Source organism: Tachysurus fulvidraco, chromosome 6, assembly GCF_022655615.1.
Source record: "Tachysurus fulvidraco isolate hzauxx_2018 chromosome 6, HZAU_PFXX_2.0, whole genome shotgun sequence".
NCBI lineage: Eukaryota > Metazoa > Chordata > Actinopteri > Siluriformes > Bagridae > Tachysurus > Tachysurus fulvidraco.
The window spans coordinates 9,484,333-9,508,765 of NC_062523.1; the positions used below are offsets into that span (position 1 = coordinate 9,484,333).

The 24,433-nt window shown below is 37.0% G+C and overlaps 1 protein-coding gene across 9 annotated transcripts in view; it reads left to right on the plus strand.

Annotated features, from left to right (window-relative positions):
- The window catches only part of pcbp3 (poly(rC) binding protein 3), a 76,415-nt gene that overhangs the window by 32,353 nt on the left and 19,629 nt on the right, over window positions 1-24,433 (plus strand). For all 9 annotated transcript variants that reach the window (XM_047815379.1, XM_047815380.1, XM_047815384.1 and 6 more), the window contains exons 5-8: window positions 22,559-22,723; window positions 23,302-23,325; window positions 23,405-23,437; window positions 23,782-23,898. In XM_047815379.1, coding sequence (XP_047671335.1) covers window positions 22,649-22,723; window positions 23,302-23,325; window positions 23,405-23,437; window positions 23,782-23,898 — 249 coding nt within the window. In that variant the 5' untranslated portion in view covers window positions 22,559-22,648. The remainder of the gene's footprint in view (window positions 1-22,558; window positions 22,724-23,301; window positions 23,326-23,404; window positions 23,438-23,781; window positions 23,899-24,433) is intronic.

A 24,433-nucleotide genomic window follows, 5' to 3' on the forward strand; every position in this document is an offset into this window, starting at 1 on the left:
GCATTAAAAATAGCTCATACGAAGCCATTGGCATTTTCTCCACACGTTGGATCATGAAAAGTTGAGAAGGTCACACAGATCACGTCTGGTCTCCTTTCACACTCAAAAAAAAAAAAAAAAGGATTCTTTTAAGTCTGTGGTTGGTCAAAAATTCAAAGCAGTTGACAGATTATAAAAAGAGTCAGAAAAGCTCTGAGAAGTCACGTTTTTCAAATGGCGTTTGAGCTGTTAGCTAATGTTTATGGCATTTTAAGACCAAAGGACATGTCAATACACTGAGAAAGCTTTTCACACTTAAAATTCCACTAGTTCATTGATTTTCTAAGTGGATCATTTAAGTGACCTACTAAATGTGTGGTTTATATCCTCATTGTTATGTTCATTTACTCTTTTAGGCCACCCTCACTGAAATAAACACTCACCTAAGAGTCCAAAGTCTACACAAATACAATGAAAGGAGGTAAATAATCTAATATACTATTTTACAGTACAAGACATACTGAGACTGTAGCGGTGAGGAAAAGACATGAGGCAGAGATGGAGGTAGTAGAGATGAGGATGTTGGGGTTCTCTTTAGGCGTGACGAGGACGGACAGGATTAGGAAGGAGCACATCAGAGGGACGGCTCAGCGTGGCTGTTTTGGGGACAAGGTCAGAGAGGCTAGATTGAGATGGTTTGGACATGTACAGAGGAGGGAGATGGTTATATTGGTAGAAGGATGTTGGAGATGGAGCTGCAGGTAAGAGGTTAAGAGGAAGGCCAAAGAGGAGATACATGGATGTATTAAATGAGGACATGAAGTTAACTGGTGCGAGAGTAGAGGATGATGAGGATAGGGTTAGGTGGAAACTGATGATTCGTTGTGGCGATCCTAACAGGAAAAGACGAAAGTTGAAAACAACTCTTTTATAGTATATTGAGGCTCATAGTTCGGAATAATTAAAGCTAACTTGCATCCACTTTTACTAATTCAAAAATAGTTGATCAGCACTAAACTCTTACACAGTTTGGTTTGATATCAACAGAAAGCAGAAATCTTGTGAAATAATGCTCAGGGGATTTGGAAAAGGGTGAACATTTCATAAAGTTGTTATTAATGTCTTAATGTCTTAAATTCTATTTATTTACAGGTAGTGGTACTGTTCAAAAGTAATCCTCTGTCCCTTTAACTGGAAATGGCTCTGTATTGTTCCCGTGATCTTTTCACTTGCTACCTAAAATCACAAATGCACTAAAGAGTGATTGGGTTGAAGAGATTTTGAGCACACACAGATGTTTGTAAGGACTGCAGGAAACTCTTTGCTGAATGATTAGTGACTCATCAGGCAATTTTACTATAGTTGCTGATTTAGTTGTTTTCTGCCAGCAACCCGCTCTGTTTTTAAAGGTGTCAACAAAATGCTTAAACAGCATACCCATGCACACTCAATGCCTTTCTATTCTAGGGTTTTTTAACCATGAGACACAGCACACACACTCACACCTCAATACATTACATTTCCAAATACTAGAGTGGAAAGGACAATATTATGGAATTGTCATGAAAGTTGTAACTTATGTATGTTTTCTTTTATCTGCATGGATTTTTTCTGGGTTTTCTGGTTTAATTCAACCTCCCAAAAGCCTAGCAATGTGAGCAATTGTGTAATTTTTCTATATTATCTACAATTCTTTTAACCTGATCAAATCTATTTTTGAAAAAGACTGGCTCCATTTTAAATGTGTAGATCTCAAAGGCTACAGGGTGTAGATAGATAGATAGATAGATAGATAGATAGATAGATAGATAGATAGATAGATAGATAGATAGATAGATAGATAGATAGATAGATAGATAGATAGATACTTACTTACTTACTTACTTACTCTTTCTTTCTTTCTTTCTTTCTCTCTTTCTTTCTTTCTTTCTTTCTTTCTTTCTTTCTTTCTTTCTTTCTTTCTTTCTTTCTTTCTTTCTTTCTTTCTTTCTTTCTTTCTTCTGGAGGAAATTCAACCTTCCAGTAGAAAACATACAGAGAAATAAGATTCCAAAATAAACAGTAACATAGTAAAAACCTTGTACATGTACACATATACAGTATGTATACCTTTTTCTGCTATTGCTACTTACTGCTACATTTCTTTACAGGTAGCAGTAAGTAGCAATAGCAGAAAAAGGTAAAAGTCTAGTAGCAGAAAATAGGCGAGTAAATACAAATGAAAGAAACGATACTAAGTCACTCCTCAGTTTGTATATTTCCACCCTGACATAACTGAGATTTGTTTATCAGTCAAATGGCAAGGAGGACAAAAGAGTTCCTAAGTCTTGTAGTGGAGCAGGACAGCAACATTTGAATAATTCTGGTACCAAAATAAAGGTCACACGTGAGATTGTGTCAGAATAATTAAATACAACTAAAAATAATTCTGCCTGAAATATGTTTACAATGTTAGATAGTATATCTCTTTTAATTCATGCAGTGAAAGCAAAAAGAAATAAATTGTATACTATCTCACCATTAATTGTTTCAAGATTGATTTTTCTGTTGTGTATCAGAAATGCCATAGAGAGGTTTTTGTAGAGAAATGTCTGGGCACACTCAGCAGTCTGCCATGTTGGCACACGTTGGCACACCTGTGCTATCTGAGGAATAAACAGAGCTGTGAAATCAATAATTTTGGGCCAAATAATAAAAATGAAAAAAAAAAACAAAAAAAAAACGAGTCCACTTAATTGTTAAGTATACAAGTGTACCAGCATTTGCACAAATTTATTTATTTATTTATTTATCTATCTATCTATCTATCTATCTATCTATCTATCTATCTATCTATCTATCTATCTATCTATCTATCTATCTATTTATTTATTTATTTATTTATTTATTTATTTTCTAATTTATGTAACCTGTTATAATTTAAGGATTTCACTTGGTTCGTCCTCATGTATTAAATCTTTACTTTGTCTTGTATGTATTATATTGTCCATATTGTAGGATCACAACAACATAAAGTGAGAGTACTAAAAAAAAAAAAAACAAAAAAAAAACATTCTACCAATTCATTAAGGATGGAGATTAATTCAGACCTGATGCAAATGCTCCATGCTCTGCTCTTGTCTGGTTCATTATTTTACAATAAATATTCCTGTGCGAATATCTAGAAATTTGTAAACAAAAATTACCTCTCTGTTTCATTGTGATTATGCTGACTGATTTCTGCTGCCTGAATAATGCACTTGTCAGATGTACTCAAGATGAAGGCAAAGCTGTTGATGTCAGAGAGATGAGCGAATACTTAACACAACATTATTCTTCTTAATGTTCTTAATGTAGGTGTCAAAGTTAGTGCATCAAAATTGAAGTGAAGGAGACTCATGAACTATGTGATCCAGAAAGGCAAGCTGGTCTGGATTTGTCTTAAAATAAGAGTTTTTTGGTTGTGTTTTTAGTATAAATTAAATATGTAGGATATACATGTGAACATTGGAACAAATCAAAAGTCCTAGAACAATATCTACGTACTATGTAAAACAGTCATGTGTTATTTTTAAGAACACGGTTATCTCCATATTTCCTCTGCAATTTGGTCGGCTGCCAATTCCCTCCACCCAATCAGCTCCTTGTCAAATGACAGCTACTAGCCAGGGAGGGTGAAGGCTAACACATGCTTCCTCTGAGTCACCCATCTTGCTGAAGCACTATACAGTACACACTCTTCTGCATACATGGGATAACAGATGCCCATGATTAGCTCGTCCTGCTGTGATTGACAAGGCAGAGAGTGTATGCAATCCTTCCCACCCAGAGAGCATGACCTATTTTACTTTGACCATAAGGCCAAAGCATTTCTGTTGTGCCACTTGTCAGCCCAGATCAATCGTTTTTACAGACTCAATTTTGGCCTAACATCCATCCATCCATCCATTTTCTGAACTGCTTATCTTGCACTGGGTCACCTGGAGCCTATTCCAGGAAACTAGTGGTGTGAGGCAGGGGACACCCTGTATGGGGTGCCAATCTATTGCTAGACATATATATATATATATTCTCACACTATGGACAATTTAGAGATTATAATCGGCCTACAGCTCATGTCTTTGGAGTGCGGAAGGAATCTGGTGTACCTGGAAGTACCTGAATCCTTTTGAACCCCCAAGCCTGAAGGTTTAAGGCAAACATTTCTACATGTCATATTGTTGAAATCAATAAAACCAATTTTTCTGAGCTGTTTTCAATCTCCTGAAGTTCAGGACTAGACCTCCCTGTGTGGCTTATTATTAAGCACCCATTATGCCCAAATATTGTTTTTGCCTCTGATTGGTGAGATATATTGCAGAATCTTTCTGTTTGGGATTTGCAGAAGTTTCTGACATTGTCCAGTGATCAGAGTCAGTCTGTTCCTTGTTAAACAAGGAAGACTCATTTGTTGTGGCCTGGTAGACATTTGAAATGCTTTCCAGTGTGACTATTGTTTCATTCAGTGCCCATTTACATGTTTTTAGAAGGTTTGAGGAAATCAGAGAATCTGAGAATACCCACACAGACAAAGGAGAGCATGCAAAATTCCCCACATTCATTAATCCAACTCACATTGTGTAATAGACTGTGTCACACAGTCTATGTTACATTACCTCTCCTTTGAGATGGCATTAAAATTTTCCTAGTCAATAAACTGCTGCTTAATCGTACTAAGTGAAAATATCTTGAATATAGCCCAATATACGTACCTAGTATTTCCATTTATACGATTATCAATTATCAACATTTTACTCATTGTTAGCCATATTTTTTTTATTCTATTGGCAGATTGTATGATACGTGCGCTTTTGTCTAGATGTTTTGTCTTGCTAAGATGTCATTTTGTTGGAAGTGCAATCACTGATCCTTCTCATCTCTGTTTACTCTGACATTATTTAGCTTTTCATCTCACATACTGCAGTTAAATTTCAAAAGTAATGTGATCTAATTTGGTGCAATTCAACCGTGATATTAGCTATTAGCACAAAATATCACAGAGTCAGAATTTATATGGATATACAACAACTCTGAAAACAGTTTAACTTATTTTGATTATCACATCTGTAAAAAGAATGATTATTTAAGAGGAATGAATATGCTTTACAATTTACATATCCATGCACTATATCCAGATTTAGTTAGGTTGCTTATGAGAGTAAGGAGAAAAGAGTATATTAGAATCTGGCTAAGATGGTCGCTTACTTCCTCTACAGCCAGAGCTCAAAATGCAATGCTCAATTGTCATGCTGGAACACAAAGGCACTCTATACAACATTGTCCATCTGTGCTTCTAACTCTGACAAAACTTTATCAACAAAGTCTGGTAAAATTAATGTTGCTATAATACTGTTATATATGATACTGATGCATCAGTGAGTATTGGATGCCCATGACCCTGTCTTTAGTTCACCACTGTTTGCTTCCTTTTGATAAATAAATTTGAGGATGAAATGTTCACTTGCTGCCTAATATATTTTACAATTACAGCATTTGGCAAACGGTCTAATCCAGAGCGACTTACATTATCTCATTTTTTTTAAACAGCTGAGCAATTGAGGGTTAAGGGCTTTGCTCAGGGGCCCAGATGGGATCAAACTCACAACCTTCCGATTGGTAGCACAACACCTTAACCACTAGGCTACTACATGCCATGTATCCCACCCACTAACAGTTGGCTTTGGCTCTCGCTAAAGAACTCCATAACATCCAGTCGATTAGTATGGTTGTATGAGTGTTTTATAAAATATTATGGCACTCTTTGTTTACTTTTACTGTATACTTCTACTGTTTTTACTTTTAGTATGAAATGTAATTGAGTAATAGTGCGTGATACACTCATGGTAGGTACAGTATGTGCATGCATGTGTGGGTCATGTTCTTTCCAACTGAGCCAGACACTTTATCAAGTGAGAAGAGGTTGAAGAGCATTACTTCAGGAGCTTCTCCTTCATCTTGGGCTGTATTGCCATATTCATATAAAAAGCATTAAACAAGCACATACACACACTTTTCTCTACTGCCTTTTCTCTGGCTCTGTCTTGCTGCTGGCCATGCTGTCTTTTTGAATGGTTGTCTCTTAAAGGATTAGAAATGGCTTGTATAGGAAGTGTATGCAAGGAAGTGTAAAAAATAGCCCATAAATAGAAAACTCTCTGAATCAGTGAGTCTGTTTAAGGCATGATGTGGTTTCCCTTTGAGGAAAAGCAAGTCCTTCTGATATAATTGGACTTCTTGATGCAGGCTGAGTATGATATTGAGTTTGGATGGGTGGCTGGATGGACATATACTGTATCCACCTACTGTAGAGGTGTAATGTTTTTTGTTTAGTTTTGTCTTACTTTACTTTTAATTTATATGCTTGGTTTATTTTCACAAGTTATTAATATACAGTAATGATGACCATTTTCAAAGTACAGATATGTCCAAAGATAGAAACTAGGGAAATTTGAGCCTTGAAAGAATTTGTATGTTTACAATTATTAAACTTGTGTTCATTCATTCATTCATTCATTCATTCATTTTCTACCGCTTCAATCAACTTACCATGCATGTGTTTGGACCGGGGGAGGAAACCATAGTACCCAGAGGAACGGGTAGAACAGGCAAACTCCACACACACAAGGCGGAGACATGAATCAAACCCCCAACCCTGGAGGTGTGAGGCAAACGTGCTAACCACTAAGCCACTGTGCCCCCCAACTTGTGTTTTTTATTATTATTATATAATATATAATAATAATAATAATAATAATAATAATAATAATAATAATAATAATAATAATAATGCAAACATAGTATGTGGTTATATTAACGTAAAAACAAAATTCAGTGTATTTTTTTTTATTTGGTTTTAATACTATAAGGAAACAAATGACATAACAGAATCCAGTCCAGTCCAGTCCAACTACTTTGAGGTAAAATGAAAATAACAAAAACAGATAGAAAATGTGTGCCTTATAAAACGAGTGCTGCCTAGTATAAATTAGCACTGGTTGAATCTGCTGAATACTCATGAATTTGTTCATACAGAATGTATATTTGTCGCATATATATCACAGTACAATGAAATAATTTGTATATCCCGGCTTAAGAAGTTGAGGTCAGAGTACAGGATCAGCCATAATACAGCACGGTGGCAGCTTGAGCACACAATCTTCTGATCAGTAAACCACTGCCTTAACCAAAGCCTTTGAGCCACCACTGCCCCTTTCACTGTACACCATTTCACTTTACACCATTGTACACCATTATAACATTTCCAGTAAAAGTAGAATAGTTTTAATATAAGTATTCATTGTAATTTCATCACTATTATTCCAGTATGAGTACAAGAATGTTGAACCTTTGGCTCTTATGTAAAGCATTAATCTCTCGCTTACAGTAGTCATTTCCCCCATAACTACACTCCCCTTCATTCCTGCTCACATTTCACATTGGTAATCACTGAATATTCTCATTGGTATTGTAAGCGTTGTAGTTTCTTGCTAAGGAGGTACAGTGAGTGAAAAGATAATTTGATCCCATGCTGTTTTTCTTCATTTGTCCACTGACAAAGAAACGATCAGTCTATAATTTCAATGGTAGGTTTATTTTAACAGTGAGAGACAGAATAAAAACAAAAAAATGCATTTCAAAAAAGTTATAAATTGATTTGCATTTTAATGAGTGAAATAAGTATTTGATCCCCATCAGGTAGACTTTTATACAGGTAAGATTAGGAGATATTAATCTCAGCTTGTTACCTGTATAAAAGGCATCTGTCCACTAAATCAGTACGTCAATCAGATTCCAAACTATCCACCATGGCCAAGATCATAGAGCTGTCCAAGGATGTCATGGACAAGATTGTAGACCTACACAAGGCTGGAATTGGCTACAAGACCATCGCCTACTGTACATGGGAGGGTCTTGTCAATGATCTCAAGGCAGCTGGGATCATAGTCACCAAGAAAACAATTGGTAACACAATACACCATGAAGGACTGAAATCCTGCAGCACCCAAAAGGTCCCTCTGCTCAAGAAAGCACATGTACAGGCTCATCTGAAATTTTCCAGTGAACATCTGGATGAAAATAGAGCAAAATCATCCCCACTGTCAAACATGGTGGTGGAAACATCATGCATTGTTTGGGGTTGTTTTACCGTTTAATCACACCCAGGGCATGAGTCGTCGATGGGCGTTTCAGGATTACAATGACCCCAAACACATGACAAAGGCAACAAAGGAGTGGATCAAGAAGAAGTACATTAAGGTCCCGGAGTGGTGTAGCCAGTCTCCAAACCTTAATCCCATAGAAAATTTGAGGAGAGAGCTGAAGAGTTGCCAAATGTCAGCCTTAAAACCTTAATGACTTGGAGAGTACCTGACGAGTATGTGCATCTCTGAGATGTGTGCAAATGTGGTGGCCAACTACAAGAAACGCTTGACCTCTGTGATTGCCAACAAGGGTTTTCCCACCAAGTACTAAACCATGTTTTGCAAAGGGGTCAAATACTTAATTCACTCATTTAAATGCACTTTTTTTGAAAAGGTGTTCTTTTTTTGGGGGGGATTTTTTGTTGTTATTCTTTCTTCATTAAAATTATAGACCGCTCATTTCTCATAGTTGCTCTAAAATTCTTCTTCAAAGCAGAATTCCCTAGTCTAAAGGATGATTCTACTAATCGATGCTACTGATTTCACTACACTTTTGGCATACACCCTATGGCATACATATTTACATTTACAACTTATCCACAGTGACTTAAATTTTTTTCTCATGTATACAACTGAGCATGTCCAGGTTAAGGGCCTTGGGCTCATGGGCCCATGGGCCCAGTATGATCCTTTCTGTCTTTTTTTTCTCCTACTGCCTCTGAGTACTGTATGTCTAGAGGCTTATCCTCAACAAATCATCTTCAAACACATTAAGTGTGCTTTATATGTTATGATTTCTTATCCTTTTATCTATATTCAGAAAAAGATCAAACTGAGGCCATGCTGAACCGTGATATTAGGATGTAATGCCAAAAGCCATGTATTAGGGTGGAACAATCTAGACTAAGGATCTTTGATAGATGCACCCCAGAGGAAGAAATTTCCTGGAACACAACATCAAAGAAAACCCAGGTTCATTTGTGTACAGCAAGGAAATATACTTTTGGTTACACTTCAATCTGGGGTATTTATGTGTTCCTCTGAACTCCAGTACACAGCTTTGTTTACAAAGTAACCCTTAATATCTTTCTCACCACTGCTCATATGTGCCTGGCCAAGCTAAATATGGGACGTGGTAGCCTAGTGGTTAAGGTGTTGGACTACTGATCGGAAGGTCATGAGTTAGAATCTCAGGTCCACCAAGCTGCCACTGCTGGACCCCTAAGCAAGGCCCTTAACCCTCAATTGCTCACTTGTATAAATTGAGATAAAAAAAAAAAAATGTAAGTCACTCTGGATAAGGGTGACTGCTAGATGTAATATTTACTGTATTAATACTTTTTTATTAAGTTTTATACAAGTTTTTAGAACCAGCTATGAATCCATTGGTGGGGGCATTAGAGGAGCCACATAGAGATCTGTACATTGTGTGTACTGCCTAGGTTGCTGTGTTTGGACAGGAAATATTTATATATAACGACAGACGCAAAATTGACATGGAATTATTAGATGATAGAGAAGAAAATGGAAAAAGGGGGATAAAAGCATCAGGTTCGCTAATAGAAATATTAGGTCCGTGTATCGCATCAAGACCCCATCAGCAAATATTTATGAACCAAAAAAAAGTTGCCAGGATCTTGGAGATTTTCATTCCAAAAAAATTGGATGGGGAAAAATCCCTGAACTGTATATACAGTATATTGTTACACAGCGCTATCATGGAATTATAACTGTACCCAATATAAAATCTGATTAGGTTTTAAAATTAGGTTTTAAAACACGGTCAATGTCAAATTTTACTTACAAATATTTTTTTTATTTTTTTTTTTAAATAGCTGCCTTCCTGTTTGTGGTGACATTCTTGTTGGAAATTATGTTGATTGAAAAGAACGTGAAATTCAAAAATTTCAAACATTTTTTAATCTTTTCCATAGAAATACTGCAGCTTGTAAGCTGAACTCTATAAAACGTGTTATAAAAATGTTTTTTATACCTAGGTTTAACAATCTGTTTATATCGTTATTTACACAGATTTATTTTTTGAATATTGAACAGCAAATAAATAAAAAATAAATGCATAAAAAGTAATTTTACTTTTATGTTAATTCTTTTTTTTTTCTATGACTTTTTTTAGAGAACTTTTAGATCTCTGTGATTTAATCTGCATCTATGCCAAATGATTTCTAAATTATAAAGCAGTATGTTGGAAGACACGATGGTTCACGGCACGATGGATTGAGTTATTGTATCGTATTATAACTGAAATATACATAATAAAGTTACAAACTGTGAACTCTAGATAGTACCACACCAGCCACAAAAAAGGTAGAATTTAGTTTATTTATTAATTTATATATATTTTCTGAGTGTTCATTGTTATATTTCCATCTCATTCGTTATTGGTTTTAGCTGCAAGCATTCTCAGTAATAAAAGCACTCAATGTGGCCTAGTGGAGGGTCAGGCGAAATTTTCCATTAGTTACTTACATCCGGGTTGAATGTGGATCGAGGGCATAAAAGCTTATAGAATCAAATATAGAAACAAACCCTTTTGTGCTTCCACAATGCGATCCAACAGCTTTTCCACTCTAACCCTGTTTGTACTCACGCAAACACAAACTCCCTCCAAGTAAACTTCCACAGTACTTTGCTTCTTTTACCTTTTAGAGAATAAAAGACTGAGGAAGTAAGTGGATGTGATTTCACAATGGAAAGAAATTGTCACTAAAGTGACTTTAAAGTATGTTCAAATGTCCTGAACCGTGTCAGTCTTTGTGGAAGGGGCTCACACACTCCATCAGTACTAAGTGATGTACAGATTTTATCAGGTCCAGCACTGATCTCAGAGTCCAGAGAACCGAGCCAGACAAGCCATGGTCATGTTCCAACCCTATAATGAGCTGCTTGATTACAGCCTGCAGGTTCACAGCTCAATTTGACACTAAGGCTTGCTCAACTAATCGATGTTGGAAGTTCTTTAGCACTGCACAGCTAAAAGGTCAGTGACAAACTGGAGAAAAACACATGTATGAGAAGATGTCCCATCTCTCAATGACTTTATAAAAGTGTCCTCTACATATCATCAGCATTTGTAAAGTTCTATCTACTGTCTAACAGCCAACTGGCACCTCTTGTTTTTTTGATCACACCGATCGCGCTGTCCTTCACGCTCGTCTGGGCTGATTAGCTTGCTCGGTTGATGTTTAGACGATGAGCTATTGCTGTGCCTGAACATCCCACTGGCCAATCATGTCCCACTTCATGTAAGTTGTCTGTTTTGTGTCCTTGCTTGGGGCAATAGGGCAGTTTACTTATAGGACCAGGATGTCACTCTCATCCTTCATTGTGCCTACTCTCTTCCACCTTTGGTCCCAAATCAACATTGGGGACTTTCCATATATCTGGTAAGACCATTGAAATGCATAGTTTTTTAATATACCTTAAATGAAATTGCACTTTTTTGCAAATTAATTACAATTTAAACATAGAGTTAAGAAAGCATTTAAGGCATCACCTACAGTACAGCTCCTTGTACCACTTCTAACACTGATAAATTATTGAATCTGATTGGTCAGAAGGTGTAAATTTATTTTCTTTTTAACACAAGCTTTGACAGAATTGCTGGCTGAAATTCGAATGAGAGCTTTACAATAATGTGCTAGTTTAACAATAAGTATTTCTTGAGCAAAGTGAATTCTTGTAACAAAACAAAACCGAAAAAAGTGTTTAACGTTTATGAAAGGAGTCTCCAGTTGTTACAGCTGGTAAATTTTCCAACATGGAAAATTCTTCAGGAGTCTTCAGGAGGGAAAACTGTGTGTTTTCCAGTTTATGGGTAAAATTTCAATCTTTATTTTATTTGCTCGTACATATTTTTTATACTTTAATAGAGACACAAAAGAGGCTAGTGAGGGAACAATTGTTTATAGCTGCTATAATGCTAAGTGACAACAGGTAATAACATTTCTTTTTTGAAAATGTTAAATGTGTCATCACTGTGCTCTTTAGTTTGTTTTTTACGCAATAAGAAACATTTGCTGTTTTATTGTTTGGTTCAGTGTGAACCTAGTTGTGTCTTTTTCCAGACCCAGAAGTGCACGTGTGTTTATATGGGAAACAAATTGCTCATGACCCTAATTTCGTTTGAATGCACAGAAAGCCTCGGCTGCTGCGCCCTCATTTAATTCACTGCAGTGATATTCCATTTGAGTTGACATCCCAAGGGTAAAATCTTTAGACCACAGGCCACAGGCCCTATGTCATTTACAGGAGACGTGAGATGTCACAGGAATTGTATTACAATTGTGCTTTTAAAAATTGTATACTACATTATAAAGGATTTTTTTTTCAGCCATCTTCACTGGGTGGTTTCATTATTCCATCATCACCCCTTTTGGAAATTCATCCAGTCCCATTATGGTAAAAGCAATGCAGCTTATCTACTGTTTATTAATTCTCACTTTACTGTCCAGCTGAAGTGGATTAGTCACTGGGGTTAATAATCCCGCCTGAATCCGTGACACTGCTTGCAATCCCACATGGCTGGAGATTAAATGGGGGTGGAGTGTATTTGATGCAGATCAGACATCATGGTAGCCATCAAGAGAGCTAGGTTACAACACTGTCTTTTAATTATCCAAGCCTAAGGGCTGTGTTGGATAGCGGTGTTGAAGCGATGAACTCCATGATGTCCTATTGTCACAGAAAACCTTTCTCTTTCAATGAACAAACCTTCAGCTCTACTGCTATAGATAAAAATATAGAGTCCTGAGCATCAAATTGTTGACCTGCAAAATAATCCAGATGACTATCATGGGTGTGATGGGTGCTCTCTAACCCCCACCACCCCCCCCTCGCCCTGAGTACCCCTGGGGCAGCTCGACTGGCACACAGAGACCACCTCTCATCCTCTACATCAAGAATTAACCTCAATCTGAAACAGTAGCACAAACAACAGCGACATTTCTATGCAGGGATTTTTTGTACTTTACTTTCACCACGAAGGTCACGTGTCCAGAGCTAAGTCCACGTGACCTCTTCTGTGGGCCAATCAAACTTCAGCTTTGGTCAGAGCCGAGAGTGAGAAAGGACGGTGGAAAATCCTTTCTTCGTACAATTATTTGTATAATTTCAGTCTTTTCAAACCTCTTAGGAGCCATACAAAGGTAAAAGACTTCCTGTTAAGCTTCTTTTTAATTTTTTTTTTAATACTTAAGAATAATAATTGTCTAATGGCTGAACCTGCTTTTATGGAATAGTTAGACCAAATGCTATCTTTTATGTCAGATTGAGTAGCTCTGATTAAATGAATGGTCATCCTGTCAAGAAATGAGTTGGATCGATCGTCTCATTGCTTGTTTCTCGGTTAGCGTTGTGCTCCTGATTGATTTGGATTGCTTTATGAACCCTTATTTAGACCATATTTCAAATTTGTCATTTGGTTAACTTATTACTTGTCTTGAACCAACCAAAAAAAGCAGTTGATGGAGTCCTGTGCTCAGCGAATAAAAAAAGTATTGCCATTATAACATGACCGCTCGGTTGTATTGCTAGCTTTCGAGTTGAGGTCATGCCGAATGCAGCGTTTTTTTTTTTTAACAGCTGCTCAGAATCTTAAGTGTAGATAGTACTGTATCATACAATGTGTAATGTTGGTAGCTGCCACAAAGGAGAAAAAAGCAATCATTCGTTTGATCGCCGCTACATGGTCTTTCGCAACATCGTTACTTCGATTAGCGTCAGGGATTCAGGATCTGCCACAATGAATCAGACATATTTTTTTGTTGTTGTTTTGTTGTTTTGTACTACGGTGTTCTAGAATTCAGTGCAATATTAACCTAGACGTGTCTAAAAGAATTGACATCGTACTGAAATTCTAGTATAGCAGAAATCTTAACAGAATTTATAATATAGCCCTGAGGATTTATAAGAAGAATCTAAATGATCTCTTAATTTTGGTGGTCTGCATGTAATTTCTGATGGGATTGAAGCTTTTCTGATGATCTGATGAGATTACTTGGAGATTTGAGCTCCGGATTTAGTGCCCCAGCCAGCTGCGGATGTGTTTAGTGCATTTGTAGCATCTCAAAATGGTCGCTAATTTCAACACAATGGCTTCACTTCCTTTGTCAGTTTAGCGCTCGCTAAAAGTATCCAATATTGTTCCATAAAAGCAACATTGCACTTGAGATGATGATATCATTTACAATTGTCAGCACCTCAATGGCTGTGTCTCTTCAACCCTTGCTTTCCCTGTGATGCCCTGTGAGTAGCGGTTTTAATAACTGGTTATATGATGTGCTGATTTAGTATGATAAGTGTGGCTGGATTTGTGATTATAATTCTGGGTGAGATTTGGGTAAGGGCGACTGATCTGTGCTGACAGATTTAGAGGCAGTTGGAGGAGGAAAGGCAAGGGTAAGGGAGGGGCTGGATTGGAGAATTGGGGAGTGAGAGGGAAGAATAGTGCCCATGCTGAGACGAGCGCTGCAGCAAAAACCCTCATCTAAAGCTGTTAGATCTGAGGGTCTATAATCATACACCCACTCTTAGATAGCAGTCAGCCAACCACATACAAGCAAGTACCCACGGGTGAATATGGACCATAGTAGAACAACGTGTTTTCTATTATTGTTATTATTATTATTGGATTAATTTTCAGAACATTTGATAAAACAGTTCATTTGTCTATCTGTTATCTCAGATATAATGGATTCGAATTTTCAGTCTTTCCTCAATTAACCCACAGAGACACTATGAGCGCTAAAGAGTCCATGTCCAGGAATATTGGAGTTTTAGATGAAACCATATTAAGGTGTAGGATAATAGACTTCAGTAGTAGATTTCAACATTTGTGCAGAACCTTGTGTCATAAGATATAAGGAGTATGTTTTTAAAATAAAAGAAATATCTCCTTGTCTTGTAGAATATTTTTAGAACATAGTGTTATTCACATTCATTTTCACAGAGATGACAGGAGATTCTCAACTTGGCAAGGTCAGATAATCATACACTCATACTAACCCTGTCAGACATGATGGCTGAAAGGAAGCTGCTTTGGAGCTTTCTTGCTTTGTGGCTTGCTTTTGCATCATTGGTTCTTTTTCCCCCTCTCACCAAATTTCATTATGTAATGTGAGCATAAACAGTAAGTCGCATAATGCGTCACTGTGTGTCTTATTAGTGCAATGTTCATGTTCGGTGCCAGTGACGAAGCAAAATCAGCCTAGCGTTAGTCAAGTGACTGAAGCTCTGCTGTGTGTAAGAGACTTTCTGGTTGATTACTGAACAGAGGTATTTATTAGTGTGATTATTATTTATCAGTGAAAATCTATGCTATATATAAAAAACACATAGATGCAGAACTTTTGTTGAATAGACTCTCAGTCATGTATTTTAAATTCCAGTGTGATGTTTTTGATCTGCCTGTTTTAGGCTGAAGCTCCGGTGTAGAACAAGAATGAATAAAAAAAAAACAAAGATGTGTTGCTCCGGGCAGTAATTTGCCCTGAAATGTCGTATGAGCCATGGTGTCTCCAATAAACACTGCCATGTCAAGTTATGCTCAGGCCCTTGACACACTGACAGGCCTAGTGATGTGTTTAATGCAATAAATCATGGCTGCCGATTTGCACAGGCCGCTCTGCCAGCTCCCCTTCAGCTCTAGTCCTCCTCTCTCTCCTCTTCCTCTTTTGCCAGGTCTCCACAGCCCAGAGCAAGGGCTGTACCCACTGCCCCTCCGTTCACTCTTTCTTTTTATTACATTGTCTAGATCTAAAGTAATGTGTCAGCCCTTCACTTGAAGCTCTATCTGTATTTCTTGCAAGGAAGGTAACTGGACTGGTGGTTTAAGCTTGAACACATCTCCCTGGATGATTTAATCTGGTTTAATATGAAATAAAAAGGATTGAATGAATTGATGGATTCATGTGAATGTCATGTGATAAACTTTGTTAGCACATCACTGCTTTATTTACTCTAGGTTACAGTTTATCAAACACCTATCGATGCCTGAAGCATCATTTCTAAAACCATGTTTCGTACATTCAGCCGTATTTATCAATCTCTTAGTAAAATTATGTGCAAGTGTTCACGCATATTTGTTAAATACTAATCAACCATTAATTAGTGAGGATGCTCACTGAGCACGGGATAAATTTTCCAGTAATGCAGCTTAGCTACTACATCGATCCTCGTCTACTTATAGAGTGACAATATCTATTGTTCTAATCAAAAAGCTTGACTTATTTGTCATAATGTATGGATTTCTTTTGGATTGCTTTCTTCAAGTCAGGGGCGGTTCTAGGATTTCGTCTTTAGCGTGTTTTAGCCCTCAGTGAGAATTTAAAACAAGAAGAGTTTTATATTATATATTATATGACTACACAGTAAGCCAAAAGTTATGGTATTATTTCAAATGGCAAAAAATGACACCAAAATTCTATGCATGATGTAATGATGACAGTCTTGAATCAAATCAGTTAATGTATGTGTGCATTCTCTACAAACAGTGTGTCCAATGAATGCAGTCATTAATAAAAAAATATTCACAAGACAAAGACCAAATCAAAAAAAAAAAATTTTATTTAGTATTTAATGGGTTGTTTGCATTAATATTTTGTTTGTGCTAAAACTCTGGTAATAAGAATAGTGAAATTTCACTGCTTTTGGTTTTCCGCCGATTAACATTATTATGAAAGTAAATATTATACTTTTAGTTTTACTTTTAGTATTATACTTTTAAAATCTGGAGCCACCCTAAAAAAGGTCTAACCGCCCCTGTTTCAAGTTATAAATATGAATCAAGTTTCACGATTTTCATTACATTTATGTGATTAAAATACGCTATTTAAACTGTATAAAATAGCCAAGTTAAGGTTTACAATTAGTAAAACATTAGACATAAATTTACACAAAAGATCTCGTAAGATATGAACATTTTTCCTGAACGAATTAGATTTTCATGTTTCTTGTTTCTAACAAAATCTAGCAAAAGATTTTCAAATAAACGTTAAATAAAGAATGTCCACGTAAAGCAGCAAAGAAGGAAAAACTAAACACAGTGATGAGTATTAAATACTCTGAAGATTAGCTATATTTCTTGAAGAGATTTTGACACAAAACTTGCTAATGTGACATTAAGCACAGTTAGAGCTCATACAAGATAATAACACTGTATTGAGAAAGAAAGGATTTAACAATGTTAAATATTAATATAACATTTAGAAATATAGCATTATCTTAAATGCAATGAAAATGACACATGCTAAGATGGTCTTTGCATCTGCAGCATCATTAGATGGCTTTTTTAAGGTATTTAAAATGTTAGTTAGACAAATAATTAATTAATTCATTCATTCATTCATTCATTCATTCATTCATTCATTCATTCATTCTTTTTCTACCACTTATCCGATCTTCTTGGGTCACGGGGAGCCTGTGCGTCATCGGGCATCAAGGCAGGATACACCCTGGATGGAGTGCCAACCCATCGCAGGGCACACACACTCTCATTCACTCACACACTCACACACTACGGACAATTTTCCAGAGATGCCAATCAACCTACCATGCATGTCTTTGGACCGGGGCGGAAACCGGAGTACCCGGAGGAAACCCCTGAGGCACGGGGAGAACATGCAAACTCCACACACACAAGGCGGAGGCGGGAATCTAACCCCCAACCCTGGAGGTGTGAGGCAAACGTGCTAACCACTAAGCCACCATGCCACCCTTAATTTCTTAATTTCATATTTATATAGAAATAAACATTTCTATAGTGCTTTACTCATTGGAATCACATAAGTTACTCTTCTCCACTTCTATAAAGTGAAATCATACCAAGTTCATGTGCAAGTTCATGTAGAGACAGCATTATAAACCCCTACTGCCCATGTGATGCAGAGACGTATTCGTGTCTGTCAGATTTATCCAGTTTCATCTTCACTTTGTGTCTAAAGAAACACTTCCGCTTGCTCCTGTTCTATGAGGGGAATTAAAAACAAGCTCAGCTGGCCAGGAAGCCACTCAGCATTTTCTTCATATTCTCCTCCAGTAGCTTTTAATACACTGATTGTCTACTAATGCACATCTAACCCAAGTGTAATCTATCGATGGACCCTTTTTACGAAAAGAAGCTGAGTCGACTCAACTCTTACACAGGACAGGCAGACAGGATGCTTGTGCTAAACACTTTTTCATTTGAGTAAGTTTAAAGAAGTTAAGACCGGTAATACGAGGTCAAAGCATCAGTAGTCTGCAAAAGTGTATACATCAGATGTAATGTTATTAAAAGTGGTGCTGCTGAGAAGTGCCACAGTGCTTTCAGTTGGTTTCAACATTTTGACCTAGTGAAGGTTTAACAAGCTGAAAATAACCTTGGAAATTCACCATCTTTATATTTCATTAAGGTTCATATTACTCCAAATCCCACAGTATCATGTTTTAGAATGAACTCCATGACATGGACTGAATGAATCCATTCAGATCTATAATTAAACACTTTTACCCAGTACATAAATAAACATTATGGCATTTCAAATGTGGTACAATATGATACAGCGGTGTCTCGATACAGTACATTTTTGATACAATAACAATATTCATTGTTTTAATCTGTCTTATGTGGCCATTTCTATTGTGTCTGAAGGATGGGGCTTTGTCTTTATAGCCTTGTATTTGTTTTCTAATCCAGTAGTGAACATTCACTCTGATTACAGAGAGTTTGCTGTACATGAATACACACTGGGGTGTTGCTTCGTGTTCTGTTTAGTTTCAGAAACCGATTGATGTCGGACATGTTTGTCGTATTAGCGCCACTTATTTGGCAGATTTGGCACACTGCAGCTATTCAGTGATTGGTGGAAGGAAACATTATAACTACCCAGGGAAAACTTCAAGCTCCTGATGATCGTAGCCAGTGCTACACTTCCCAAACTAGCACGCTAGTTTTTTTTTGCTCATACGAAAACAGTGTGTTGTGCGTTTAAACCCCAGTAACATTTTCTGATTCTACATAAAGAAGCAGCACATGTACATATATTGAATTAAAAGACTTACACCTGTTTTAATCATATAGTAAACTACTGCTTCAATGATGATTGATTTCATTTAGCTGACTTTCTCTTAAGTTACAGTAGCAGACGCACCATTCATCTGGTAAATAATCTTTATTAATTAGCCGAACGAGTTAGATGATTTTTCCACGTTCCTCTCATATACTGTATATCAATGTAGTTAACCTAAACTCGGCATTATTCCTTGAGTGCGTTAATATGTACAGTATAATGTATGTTTATCTGTGGACCTAATAATAAAGTGTTACTACGTATGTAACATTTATAGTTCGATTTGGAAATTTAAATTATTGTGTGCTTGAAAAAACAAACAAAAAAAGGCAGAGCAGTTTTTTGGGGGTGCTCTGCTTGACCAAGCATAAAGCGTGATTAATTCGATAGCGAGCTCAGATGAAGGGGCCGGAAGCTCTTTACAGAAAAGCATGACCCACTTACAGCATCACATGCAGCAAATGTCTTTTAATACCATTCAAGAATATATCAAATTTACACGTGTGTTATGTCTGAGTGATTAAATTGGATACGAAAGCTTATATATAGAACTTTGTATTCTGTCTGCGGGTTGAAAGCTCATGTGTTTTTTTTTATTAAGATTTGCATTCTGTTTATGCGACTGACTTGGATTCTCTCTCTCTCTCTCTCTCTCTCTCTCTCTCTCTCTCTCTCTCTCTCTCTCTCTCTCTCTCTCTCTCTCTTTCCTCTTCCTTGTATAACCTCATGTTCAGGATTCTCAAAATAGCTCCTGTACTATTCAGCCGTTCACCTCTGAGCATAAAAGCTGATTTAATAAAACCATAATGACACGAGTGTAGTCATGATATACAAACAGCTTGTGGTTAAAAATACCAGAGATATAACAGGTGCATCTCTTCACGCCTGCACTCCATTATAGCGTCCATTAATTATGCCGTGTTGTGTTGAGAGGTTTGTTTTTTAGAGCTGTGTATTGAGGATATGAATTAGCTTTTAAACAAAACTGTGTGTGTGTGTGTGTGTGTGTGTGTGTGTGTGTGTGTGTGTGTGTGTGTGTTTGCGCGTGTGTGTGCGTGCATACGTGTGTGTGTGTGTGTGTGTTGATAGAAGGAAAGGAAGCAACACTTTAAAGAGGTTATCACAGGACACATAATTCACACTGTGACTCTGAGGTTAATGAAAATGTAAGAAGCTTCTTTCCCAACTAAAAGCTGACATTTGTGAAAAGGATGCTCCTGTTCTGGCCTTTTTACTGCCAAATACATCAGTGTTCATGAGATTTCAAAGAACGTAGAGTATCCAAGTAACAGCAGATTGTACACGCAATAATCACCCTTTTTAATTTAATAATATATAAATACAGAAAAAATTATTTCACTCCATTTCCTCTTTAATTTATCTCTCTGACTATCTGAGATTTCATCTTACCCTGCACTATAGTATGTACGCCATTTTTTAAACTATTTGATATGTTTAAAAACAACCAGATAAATAAAATGTATACCAATTTTATTACCCCATCGTGAAGCCTTACTGGATGATGATGGTCAGGTTTTACTGGGTCACTGATTCCTCACAGTCAAAAGCTCCTAATGATAAAAGAAAGGTCTTCACCAGGCCAAATTCTGATCTTTTGTGGCATGGCTTTATATCACATCATGGCTTTAGTGTGGATTAGGGGCTTTATGCAATCCGTAGTTCTATGGGGAGATTGGTGGACATCTGGCTCCAGATTTCATCTGTCCATCTTTTTCTACTGCTTTCTCTCATCCCAGTCGTTCTCATCTAAGCACACACTTTCACACACCTTTCAATCATGTTGTTTATTCCCTTTCTCTTTCTACTTTATCTCACAAACAAGTCTCGGGTCCCTATACACATTTTAGACACAAAAAAAATGATCCTTAAATGCAGCATACAGTACTACTGTCCTGCTGTGCCATCATCTTCCACATTGCTGTCTTCATCACTCACTCCCTGTGCTATTTCTTGGATGATTTTTCTTTCTGTTTTTTTTTTTACCATCCTCAACTTTCTTTTCTGGTGTCTGGTGTCTGGCATAATGTTTCCATCTCTCAGTGTCTGCTGAGTGACTGACGGGATATGGGGGGGGGGATGAAGGGAGGGGAAGAAGGGATATAGACCTTCCAAAGCATTAAGGGAGAACTAATATTGTCCACTTTCTTTTTGTCTTCTCTCTTACAGTACTTTATCTACTCTCTCTCTCTCTCTCTCTCTCTCTCTCTCTCTCTCTCTCTCTCTCTCTCTCTCTCTCTCTCTCTCTCTCTTTCTCTTTGTCTGTCCATCTCTCTCTCTCGCTCTCTCTTCTCTCTCTGTCTGTCTGTCCAACTGTCTGTCGTTCTCTCTCTCTCTCTCTCTCTCTCTCACACACACACACACACACACACACACACACACACACACTGTCTGTCTCTCCGTCTGTCTCTCTCTCACTCTCTCTGTCAGTCTGTCTGTCTCTCTCTTGCTCTCATTCTTTCTCTCTCTCTCTCACTCACTCTGTCTCTCTCTCACTCTCTGTCAGTCTGTCTGTCTCTCTCTCTTGCTCTCACTCTTTCTCTCTCTCTCACTCTCTCTGTCTCTCTCTCTCACACACTTATTATTTGAATGTGTGCCAGTTGTTTGCAGTGAATTCATTTCATTTCATTTTCTTGTAGAGAATTAACTATTGCCTATCAGTGGTTAAGGCTATGATCTACATTTTAAATTCCAGCACCAGCTAACTAGGAACCGTTAGATTTTTTCTTCTGGAAAGTTGTTTTGTGGTGAGTTTTATGTTGATACAAGTAAAATTGGGATCAAATCAAACTGAATTACTGCTGTAAATTAATCCAGCTTCTCCAAATCAAGATACAAGGTACAAAGAAAGAATTTCAGTATACTGTACACACATCTGTATAGTGTACACATCTGTATAGTGTACACATCTGTATAGTGTACACATCTGTATAGTGTACACATCTGTATAGTGACATGTGTAATCTATAATGTTAAAACATAAGATCATATACAAGTACAGTTCTGTCCCACAGATGACTTTTTTATGTTATGTATAAAGGGTCTGATGTGTGTTATTTGTGTTTGAGGGTTTTACCGCCATATGAAGTAAAGCTCCAGATGGGGTACTGAATAATCCTTGGTGTGTAAAGATGTGAGAAATGTGAGAAAAGACTAGTCTTGTATTTACAGGATGAGAAGTGCTCCCTCTCGTGTTCAAATTCTGCATACGTACGACTGATCATCATGACTGATATCATGCTGCTGTATAAATTCTGCCCTGACTTCAACATGCCTTTTACCCACTTGCAAAGGTATTATATTATAATGCTGTATTCTTGTGCATGTTACTTCCAGGTGACTGGTTGGCTGTCATTACCATCTCTTTCTTCCTAATCCTGGGGATTTCCTGTCACGTCATACGCCAACTTCTCCTCCAATCCCACCATGGAATCCAGCAAAGTGCAGTCTGAGGGTGGTCTAAACGTCACCCTCACCATCCGCCTCCTCATGCATGGCAAAGTATGTACAGATAGAGCAGAGGAATGAGAGAAGAATGAGAATGAGTGCTGATTTCTAGATCACTATATTTTTATTTATGCTTTTTATCACTACTATCAACATTGAGACAGAAAGACAGACAGGCACAGATAAATGGAAACGTATACTGAATAGTAGACAGGTAATCAGACAGACAGACAGACAGACAGACAGACAGGCAGACAGACAGATAGATAGATAGATAGATAGATAGATAGATAGATAGATAGATAGATAGATAGATAGATAGATAGATAGATAGATAGATAGATAGATAGATAGATAGATAGATAGATAGATAGATAGATAGATAGGGGATGGATAAATATACAGGCAGGCAGGCAAGCAGACAGACAGACAGACAGACAGACAGACAGAGAAAGCTAAATACTAATACAACAACTGCAGAATTTAGTCGGAATAGTCATCAATTAACCAGCAAAAAAACTACTCTTCCTTTTCTCTGTACATTTGAGCCACTACTGCTTTGTATGAGAATCTACTGATAAGAATTAACATTAATGTGTGTGAAACAAAAACTTTCTTTTTTATCTGTTCAGGAAGTTGGAAGCATCATTGGAAAGGTATGTTAAGCATATACACACTGTTAAATTTTTTTACATTTTTTTTTTTAAAAACCTCACATTATATTTTACTTCTCAGAAAGGAGAAACTGTGAAGAAAATGCGTGAGGAGGTAAGAAAAACCTCCCTCTCTCTCTCTCTCTCTCTCTCTCTCTCTCTCTCTCTCTCTCTCTCTCTCTCTCTCTCTCTCTCTGTCTATTTTCTGTTTCCCTCCCCATCTTCCAAGAGTGACTGAGCCCTAGTTGAAAGATTAAACCCACAGTCAGGGATTTTGTAGTGATGTCCTCTCTGTTGAACCAGCAGTTACTTACAATAAATAGTACATACAACTACAAAAAAAACAGATATTTTTAATATGCAGAGAAGGTTAAAACCTTATTATCCATACATCAGAATGTAAAGTAATTATAAAACACAAATCATGAATTTCACTGTAAGCTTTTGTGCAATCTACAGAGTGCTGCTCGCATCAACATCTCAGAGGGGAACTGTCCAGAGCGAATCGTTACCATTACAGGACCCACGGATGCCATCTTCAAGGCTTTTGCCATGATTGCCTACAAATTTGAAGAGGTACACATTATTAGCCACTTGTAATGCAGGGCTTTTTAATAATAATCATCACTGTCTTATTTTTTTTTTTTTCTTGCATACCTGTATAGATTAGAAACAACAAAACATTGAATGGCAGTTAATGGATTAATGGATTTGCTCGTCCTGGGCAGAACTGAATCCATTTAGTGAGCAGTTTTAATAGACTGTGAAACAAAAAATGCCATCAAAAATAAATCTCTAATCGCCAAACACTGCATCTGGCACTTCACTAACAGTGTAGAAGCCGTTCTGATTACAAAAATACCACAAAGATGCTGCTTTCTTTACAGCCGTCATGGTCGATTTCTATAACAATTTTCAATTCGGTTCAATTTATTTCTATAGCGATTTGAACAATTCACATTGTCTCAAAGCAGCTGTACATAAGTAAAGAAACAGAATAAAAATGTCAAAGTTTACAATTAAGTTTATCTATAATGATCAAGCCTGAGAAGACAAGGGTGAATAAAAACTCCCTGAGATGATATGAGGAAGAAACCTTGATAGGAACCAG